General features: G+C 51.4%; 1 protein-coding gene across 1 annotated transcript in view; it reads right to left on the reverse strand.

The window, feature by feature from the left end:
* axl (AXL receptor tyrosine kinase) overlaps nt 1-10,000 on the reverse strand; it is a 34,825-nt gene that overhangs the window by 22,567 nt on the left and 2,258 nt on the right. Inside the window, exons 2-6 of the mRNA XM_080006891.1 lie at nt 7,810-8,020; nt 7,017-7,117; nt 5,631-5,813; nt 1,013-1,093; nt 447-562 (exon numbers count right to left, since the gene is read on the reverse strand). Of these exons, the coding sequence (XP_079863017.1) occupies nt 447-562; nt 1,013-1,093; nt 5,631-5,813; nt 7,017-7,117; nt 7,810-8,020 (692 nt within the window). The remainder of the gene's footprint in view (nt 1-446; nt 563-1,012; nt 1,094-5,630; nt 5,814-7,016; nt 7,118-7,809; nt 8,021-10,000) is intronic.

The following is a 10,000-nucleotide window of genomic DNA, read 5'->3' on the forward strand; positions in this document are numbered from 1 at the left end:
AGACGTTTAGGGGTGGTGCTGCACTTCTCCCTCTTTATCCAGGAGAAAAATATTCCCCCCGCTTTCAAACTACAGGACGGAGAGAGGGACGGAGAGGGAAGGGGCGGAGGAACAAGGGGGAAGAGGGGTAAAGAAGGACGAGGGACATAGAGACGGAGGGAGAGAGGGAGCGAGGTGGTGCTCCATGAGATTAGTGGAGGAGGCCACTCTCCCGGAGTGAAACCCGATCCACCACGGCAGGAACAAGGGAGGGAGGAGCGGAGGATGAGTTCAAAAAAGAGAAGAGAAGAGAAGAGGAGAAAGGGGAAAACTCTCTTTTTCTCCTTTTGCCCAAAACCCAGCAAACTCAACCCCCCCCCCCCCCCCCCCCCCCCGCCGAGTCGAGCGGTGACGTGTCAATCACTCGGGTTATTTCGGGGGGAGAATTCCCGCCGTTCCTGTCCCACCTGAACGCTGCAGCGGATGATGGGGTAGACGCCGCCAAAACCCGGTTGCCATGACACCCGCAGGCTGGTCTCTGTGATCTCCACTGCCTCCAGTCTCTGGGGCTGGGCAGGGAGAACTGGAGCGGGCGAGCGAGTGAATGAGAGAGAGGGGGGGGGGGGATGGATGACAACATAATTAAATTGATATAACCAATCAATGTCTATTCTATTCTATTAAGTGAGGTTAGGTTAGATTAAGTTATGTTAAATTAGATAAGTATATAGTTTATTACCCATGGGAGATTTAGCTGTAAGAGATTTAGATTTAGGTCGGATTCAGCTTTTTCCTATCCCCATCTTTTCCTTCTATTAATGGAGTTATTCTCTCTTTTGTCTTATTGATGGGTTCTGATATGGTTATTGGTAGCTCTGTCACAAGCCATTTTGAAGGACAGCGGCTTCAACTGATGGGAACTCCAACAAACAACAAAGAATATTCAGACAACACCACGCACCGCCACAAAAATCCAACAGGTAAAAAGTGTGAGTACGTCGTCCGGCGCGTCCTCTAACAGCGCAACACGTACCTGTGATGGTCCCCGGGCCGGAGGTTGCCACGCCCTTGTCGTTGTGGGCCTCGCAGGAGAACGTGCTCGTCCGGTTCAACCCTGAAAGCAAACGGGCACGGAGGCGGGAAGTTAGACGCAAGCCTTTGAAACGCCGAGTGCCTTGACGCGGCGGCGCTGAGGTCGGCAAAAAAAAAAACACCCGTGCGAGATGGGATCACCGGAAATATACACGAGGAGTAAATAGTGGAACTGGGGCGGGGGGTTGAGGGGGCGAGGGGGGCGAGGGGGATGAGATTCCACGCGCTGACGTGAGCTCTGTCTGTAAACTGTGAGGAGGGGTCAGAATTAGCGTCGGCGTTTAACACCCGCTCGTCCATACGAGGGCGTGTGCGCGCGGCGGAAATTATATTTATCTCGGGACGTACGAGTCCGTTCGCTCCAAGCTGTCAGACTTGACTGAAACTTTGGTCTAAAGGTAGTCGTGAGCTTATTTAAAAAAAAAAAAAACACCAAAGCGACAGGGAGATCACCCTCGACGGTCCATACTTCAATAATTGAAACAATTAATAAAAATAAATTCAAATTCAAATCTAATGCTGCTCCGAAACCTTTCGTTTGATCCGGGGCCTTCACAGTCTCTTCCCTCGGCCTGAGGAGATGCGCCGGCGGCGTCAAACGTCTCCGCCATCCCATAATAATCGACTTTTAAAAAACGGACCCCTACCGCAGGGCGGAAAAACCAAACTACAACAAAGTGGAGGCCAAGCAGCTCCTGTCTGAGGAACTTCACCTTTTTAGCGACACCGTCAAAGCTGCTTCCTACCGACGGCGGCTTCCTTTCCAGCCGCGCTACGGGCTGGAAGGGAGAGAAAGGAGGGTTTTCCTCTCTTTCTTTTCTGGTTTTCCTTTTTACCGTCCCGTTGTTTCGAACAGTCAGCGAGGGCTGAAACCGAGAAGCAGGTGAAGAGCCACCGCCGCTTCTGTGACACATTGTGAGTCCTCACACGCTGACTCACAGTGAGATTTATCTCCACACACACACACACACACACGCACACGCACGCACACACTCATCAGTGGTATGTGTGTGAGCAATACATAAACAGCCGTGAATACGCGTGCGCACACACACACACACACACACACACACACACTTACAGACATAATAAAAGCTCATTTAAACTCACAGGCATCCACACAGGCATACAGACCGCACAGGAATATACCTGGACCCCCCCCCCCACACACACACACAAACACACACACACACACACACACACACACACACACACACACAGAAAACAACTTGCATCTGTCATGGCAAGGGGCCGCTCCTCTCTCCCTCCAAGACGTGACATTCATATTTTCTCGCCCGTTATCTAACGCCCTGCATCGTCAGCTTGACACAGACGTCCGCAGTGTGCCGGCCGCGGTGACGGCACCGCAAACGGCACCAAGCCCCCATTGTGTCCCGGGCCGGAAAGAGAGCAGCGGGTCCGATCCCCGGGCACGAGAAAGCGAGAGGGAGAGAGAGAGAGAGAGAGAGCGAGAGAGTGAGAGAGAGAGAGAGAGAGAGAGCGATAGAGAAGAGAGAAAGAGGAAGAGGGGCGAGAGGCGGCGCACGAGGCCTGACCGCTGGATGCGCGGGTGAATGAACTGACTTATCACAGCGACCGCACCGCTGCTTTGTGTCGGCCAGAACCCCATAATTGTTTGTTTACATATTTGCATAGGTCGTGCCTGATCGTTAATTTTCAACCTTTTTTTTTTTTTTTTTCATGCACAACTGTCCGTTTCAAGCCCAAGCCTCCGCCGCTTAAGAAGACGTGTCATCGAAAGGGAACTCTGACCTCTGGTCGAAGAACACCGGCGCCGACGCCGTCATTTCTCCCTGATAACGGACACCGGTTCAGAGGGTGAACACAGGTGCGGCTCACACTGTGCAGAATGGGTCTGTTTTGGCTGCCGGTGCAGCAGTTTAGACAAAGCACAGTTACTTTACGAGCGTTGTCTAGACTGGTACCCGCTATTAGCAGCTAGAACTTCCTCCGGAGAGGAGCTTCGTCAGCTCCGTCCCGGGGGAAGGAGCTCGGATGCAGCAGGTTGACGTCTTAAGATCATCGTAAAACACCAGCCAGACAAAGCGCCCGGCTGGTGGAGTGGGGGGCTGCAGACAGCGGTTTTTCCTCAAGTATTTGAAGAGCCAGAACAGCGCGCTGCTGGGATTTCGGCACCGGAGGGGGTTTGGGGAAGGGCCCCTTGCCACCTCTCCCTACGGCCCCCCGATCGGAGGGGTGTTTGCGCTGGCGCTGGTCGGGGGGCCCTGTGGCGTCCCACAGCAGCTGTCCATTCCACAGCTCTGAATGTGGCTTCCTGTCAAGTGGCCGCTGGTCAGCAAGCCGCCAACCTGCCCCGATGAGTCAAACCAGAGCCATGAGCACCGCCCCCTCGCTCCGGGACCACCCTGGCCTCCGGGTGAATCTCCACTGCTCTGCCCCCCCCAGTCCCACCCAAGTTTGGAGCTGTCTAAAATCCGATCTGCGACCTGCTTCCTTGGGAGGCTTCTGTTCACAGTCGCAGGTTACGTCACGACATGTTGGACGAGGGGAGAGCTCACAATGGCCCAGCATTGTTCCTTCTATATTTTACTGTTATGTAAGTGTGTTTTGATGAATTCCCCCCAACTTATACACAGACGACGACTTTGTTCCATCATTTAGCGGCTTAACGCAGGGCAGCTCCCGGCCGCTGCGGTTTGCATTCACGCAGCGATGGAGCCTTTCCCTCCATTCTCTGCATCCCTTTAATCTCCGCCACCGCTGTACACCCCTCCTTTCATGTTTGTCTCTTCCCTAATTTAACCCCGCCCTCCTTTGGCCAGCCACCACTACAGGGCACATCTCCAATGGACCCACTGGCTCCTCGCCACCTTCCTGCCTGCACACGCTGAGTAGCTCGGTTATTCAGTGACCATGCGAGTGCTGGGGGCGGTGTGGGGGACGGGGCGGGAAGGGGGGGTGTCTTTGAAGATACGCATTTTAAAGCTACACGTTTGGTTGTAGTTCAGATTTCAAGTGCAAACTGAACAAGTAACCCAAATCTTAATCCGAAATTAGTGGAACATAACAAAATGTCCCTAATGTTAGTTTTCCCTCAGTTGTTTACACCGCCAACGCCGGTATTGAGACACAATCACCACAACCTGGAACTCATGCACCGATTCCCCCAAAAGGAATTCCCCAAAAACGCAAGCACATTTCCTGCTTCACGCTTACATTGCAGTTCTGCACCGCACACTTTTCAGAGCGCGACGCACACGTTCTCCACATTTGGCGCGATCTCCGTGAATAAAATCTCTTGTGCTCTCAGGGAACACGCTGCCATTCCAAATGCAAGGCTTACATTTCCCACCGTCCACACTGACTCTGCACATGTTGCACAATTGTTCAGTGAGCGATCAGAGCTTGACTGTAACAAAAGGGCCACAGGCCAGCGCTTCTGTTTTGGAGCAATGGACGCCAACAGAGGAGAGAGAGGCACAGCCAGGGGAGCGAAAGAGAGAGGAGGAGGAGGGCGGGGAGGAGGAGGAAGAGCAACACCGAGGAGAGCCACGATCTCTGATGAAACCTCACCGCGGTCGACCGTGTGCTCGACCACGGTCCAACAATGAGGGAGGCGAGGCAGAGAGTGCAACCAAACATGAGCAGGTTCACAGCAGGTTCACAGTATTGTAGTACTGCACATAAACACAGTACTCAATCATTACTGTTTACAGTACATTGTTCTACTATTTGTTCTGTATTAAGAACACTTTACACATCTAACATTGTGTTTGTTGGGATGTTGGGATGTATACAGTATTTTGGGAAAATAAAAACATATTTTTGTTTATATTACAGTATGTTTGTCTGTTTCATATTTAAGTATAAAAACTATGAAAAATATATTTTACAACAGACTTCTGTCCATACGTAGTAAGTATAACACTGAACATGAAAAAAGGAATAAGTCTCCTGATCAGTTTCCCATTCATAGTGTTTGGCATTGAGCACATCAGTGTTCATTTGGTTCTGAGAAATGTGTGTTCATACGAGGGCGTGGTGTGTAATTTTAACCCCCAAAAAATTTTGAGAATTGCACAGGAGATTTGTGGAGTTTTGCCTTTTGTGCGTGTGGTTTTGGATTTTGACCATCTGACCAATCAGATGCCACGACGGGGGAGCGCACACAGTCCGAGGAGGGTCAATCACTCGTCTGCGGGTCAGTGTTTGGTTCAATGAGCCTCAGAAATTAAAGTTTAACCATGTGTGAATTTGAGGGAGGAGGGAAGCAGGTGGAGCGTGGGGGGAGAGAGGAGGGAAATGTGTGTTTGTTTTGCTTCACACTGCCTCGTGCAGATTTTTCTTTGCTCTGGAACTTTGCAGCAACGGCATTTTTATTTCTACCAGGTGGTCAACACATTGTCAAGGCAAATCCTTGCAAATGTTCTGTTTTGAGAAACCACTAAAAGCGCCTTGAGAGCCGTTACGTTACTGTCACACAAGCTAAAAACCACGAACGAATCCTCTCGCCGAGCTGATTCATCCATTACTGTACGTGGAGCCGCGTCTAGAATCGGCGCGGGGGAAGCGGGTACCTGTGAGGTTGAGCGTGGAGGGCGACAGCGCCACCGGGTCGTCCAGGGTGTTGAGCGGCGCCCCGTCCTGCAGCCAGATGACCTTGACGGGCTCCGGGGGCCCGTGGGCCACGCAGAGCAGGCTGACCGACACGTTGGCCACGATGGACATGTGCTGCGGCTCGGCGGAGAAGTGGGGCAGGCCTGCGAGAGAACCGGAGGTCAGGTTCCACCGCAGCAGAGCGAGGGACTGACTTCAAACAGGCGTCGGGCCTACCAGGCTGGGATGGGATGTCAGAGAAAGTCTGACGCCCGATACTGATTCTATCGCCTGATACTAACAGCCGGATCAAACATGTGCGATATTGAGGAAAATCAACTTGACGTTCTGGTTGTTTGACAGATAGAAGCAAGTTACATGTGTGCCCTTATGATGAAAAAAATGATTACATGCCACCCACTATACCCTAAAACCCTCAAATTAACATTCTACATCCTGCATTTTCTCAAATATAAACCGGTTGTGAAACAAAAACCAGGCCTCTAATAAATGCCGGGGGTGTGGTCTACACAAACATATAAAAGCCCGCCTCAAATACAGACCGGCGGAAAAAAATGATCGGCGCTACGCCGCTGTTCCGTTGCGGAGCTCCGCTGCCAAACAAAGCAAATAAAAACAGTGTGTTTCTATTGTCGGCGTATTTTATTTACTCCATTTCCTACTGCTGCATAGCAGATTCGCAGGTCGCTTCTTGGGTCCAAGTCCCCGCTCTGGGCGCTCTCACTCGTCAGCGCTCCAAGCAGGAAGTGGTGTGTTCAGGGGGAACTCGGAAAGCTGTAATTCCCCGATCGGCTACCACCGCAAGTGCGACACTTAGGGTAGCTACAAGCTTTCACTTTTTTCATGTGTTGGCATGTCGTGGCACCCAGATGGAAGTTTGATTTAAAATTGATACTAAAATATGAAATGTACTTATTAAACAGAGGGCTTCCAATGAAGGCCTGGTACTCTCTGCGGTTGAGGTAAAAAAAGGCCCCGGTCACTATTTGAGGAAATACCGTACTGTTCAGCAGAAGTAATCAAAGGGATTTATCGTGGTATTTCAAATGTGTGACTTAGAGTCGCTATCTTTGGCGTAAAAACACATTTGAAATGGTTTCAAAGTGATGAATCCCCTTTGAAAAGACTGTTCCTAGACTCGATACGCTCATGCAACTCCCAACCGTTCAGAACCCTTTAGACATCACACCAAAATCCATACGGTTATACCAATGGTCTGTGCATGTGTATGCAGGTGTATGTGCAACTATAGACAATGTACAGAAGCATTCTCCTCGCGGTTTGTTGTCGTTTTCAACGGTGCTTCTCAGAGCCGGTTCGGGACATTTCGGTGAGTCTCAACTCACCCTCCAGCTGGATGCTCCCCTCCTTGGACATCGTGTTGTGGCCTTCGGACAGAACTGCACAGCGGTAGGAGCCCATGTCCGAGAGCTGGACCTTCTCAATCCTGCGGGAGCAGAGAGGAGGAACTGACGGACACGATCGACCGATAACGACGAACAAACGACACCTTTCAAACTCTGAACGCAGGGCTGGAGCGAACGGGACTCCGAGCGCACACGTACGCAGACTCCCATCCTATGGCACAAAATCCGCCGCAACAAGTAACGGGTTTTGATGCTGACCTTGCACATGGTTGTGCAGGGCATGGTTGAAAAACTGCGATCAGAAATGGACGTTCTTATGACGGCGGATGACGTGATCTGGGGAGTGAATACGGCTGAAATAGCAGCATGAGGAGACGGGGTGGGGCCTCAGGAAACAAACAGCAAGGTGAATGGGGATTAAACAACAAGATCACACGAGCGGCATTATTGACATATTCCAGACGGGCGTGGCCACAGAATGGGTCGCTGTTCTCCCGAAGGCAGGAGAGGCCGGAGCCTCGCGCAATACGTGACTTTTAGTTTCTTTACTAGATGCGGGATGTGTCGTTGCAACACGGAAACAAAAAGAGCTTCAATAACCAGCAAAACCAGAACCTACACAATAGATCCTATTATTTTCTTTTGTGATAAAAAATAACTGCCGTGTATAAGATTACTCAGCTTCTTTAAGAAAATAGGGCAGGCAGGCAGACAGACAGACAGACAGACAGACAGACAGACAGACAGACAGACAGACAGACAGAACAGCTACCTCAGTGTGCTGGTTACCGTCCAGCTGTCGCTGCTGATGGGAACCTGGATCTGGTTGGTGTCGGCCAGCTCCAGGGCGACCCCGTCCTGGAGCCACAGGACGTCCGGGGGGTCCTGGTCCTCGCCCCCGCGCCCCTGCAGGGTGCAGTGCATCGCCACGGGCTTCCCCAGAGAAGAGATGAGTGTCTTAGGGCTCCGCACAAACTCCAAGTCTGCAATAGAAGAGTGAGATCATGATTGGAGTGATTTGTTTTTGGCGTTTTAAAATTGTACCACATACACTGCACATTAACAGTAGGAACTAGTGGGAGAACAACACAGCGGTGGTTTCCTGCCCGGACTATTATTACCCAAGTTTAAGCATTTCGGGGTGTTTCTCCTGCTACAAACCTGCATGCTGAGAGCTGCTTTCATCAAATCATGTTCCCCTCAAAGCTTCAAAACCGTTTCCTGTGATGATAAGCTTCGGCTTTCCAATAAGCTTCTGCTTTGTTGACAGAATACGGCCATTCTATATTCAATTCTACGACGGCTAAAGCCGTAATTTCGCGAGAAAAAATGTACGAGTTGCTTTTTAGGTTTTATCTTCAAGTTAAAAAAGGGCCACTGCGACATATCTAGAAAATGTTATCGCAAGCGTACGATGACATGATGTGGATAAAAAGGTAATTTCATCGGCTGCTTGAAGCCCCCGCTCCCTCCCGCTCGCACACCTTTCTAAAGTGTGATAATCTGTCAGTGACGGGCGTAATTCCTTCATGGCGTCCTTTTTATTCCGTCAGGTCAGTTCGATCGGGCGGCGCGGCGGTAGCAGTTGAGCCTTGAGGACGAGCCGTGCCGCCACAGCCGGGGCCGACCTGAAGGGCAGAGCTGATAACGGGACAAAGGCGTCTTGTTTGAGGACGTCTCTGCTGGCGAGGGACAGAGCGGGAGCACAGGGGAGGGGGGGCCCCAGCATGAATGCCAAACACACCCAGGCCTTCTCCCAAATGCAGAGTTCAGGGCGAAGAGGCCCGGGCCCCGGTTTGACGAGTATGAATTTCAGGTTGATGTCATCGACATGAGGAACAAGTGTTATTGTCTCCGGTCTCCTCTCTTTTTTGAACTGGTATGTTCACAATCCGCTCTGCAGGCGAAGGCCAAGACATATTTTCTCCTTTTGAGGCTGGAAGAATGCGTACTGGCCTTGGCTCGGTTTTCGCGCTGGAAGGAGAGCCATAAATATGAATAAATCTGGATGGATTAATCCCTCCTTTTCTTTTTCTTTTTTCGTCTACGCCACCGAATAAAAATGCGGAGCACGCCTGGCCCTGTCGAGGGGCCAAACGGACGTAACCTGCTCGTATCGCCTCAGAAGATAAAAGGGCGGTTACTGGGCCGCGCTCTGGTTTTTAAGGGTTTTCGCCCTTTTTCTCCCTGCGCCCCCAGCTCCCCCCTCCTCCTCCTCCTCCTCCTCCTCCTCCTCCTCCTCCTCCCGGTCAAGATTTTCTCAAGCTTGTCAAACCCGCCTCCCACCCCCACCCCCCTCGTCTTTTCAGCGACCTCCAACCCCGTCACTCTGACCCCGGGACGTTCTGCTGCGTCTCCCGTGTGGACAAACACGAGAGCGCAGCGCTGGACCTCCCTCCACCGGACGCCAAAAGTACGGGGATGTCGACAACGGCGACAGGCACCAGAATGTGCACACGGCTTTGGGTGAAGTGGGCGCAATGCAAGCGCGCACATGCGCAAACGCACACACAAAAGGCTCCTTCTCAAGCGTGAAGGGGCCCAACGATTTTTGGCTGCACCGCCTCTGACTGTGTGTGTGTGTGTGTGTGTGTGTGTGTGTGTGTGTGTGCGTGTGTGCGCATGTGCGTGTGTGGATTGAGTGTGTGTGTTCTGCGGCGTTCCAAAAGTCATTCCCTCAAAAGTCATTCCATCCTCCATCTTTAGGCTTGGCGGATTTTTTTTTTTTTTTTTTGGTGCAGCAGAGAAAACGGCCTCAGCTTCTATTCTGCTCTCTGTGAATTAGAATAAAAATAATAGGCTTGTGAATCTTTTATTAGAATGCAGACCGCTGCAATAGTCCAAGATCGCACAGTGCTTCCGTCTGTGTGTGTGTGTGTGTGTGTGTGTGTCTGTAGCCTGTCTACAGTGGTTCAGTTGAGCCTAACTTCTTCATCTCCGCTCTTTTGTCCCCAGCATTCCCT

This window comes from Zeus faber (assembly GCF_960531495.2).
Source record: "Zeus faber genome assembly, chromosome: 9".
Taxonomy (NCBI): Eukaryota; Metazoa; Chordata; class Actinopteri; order Zeiformes; family Zeidae; genus Zeus; species Zeus faber.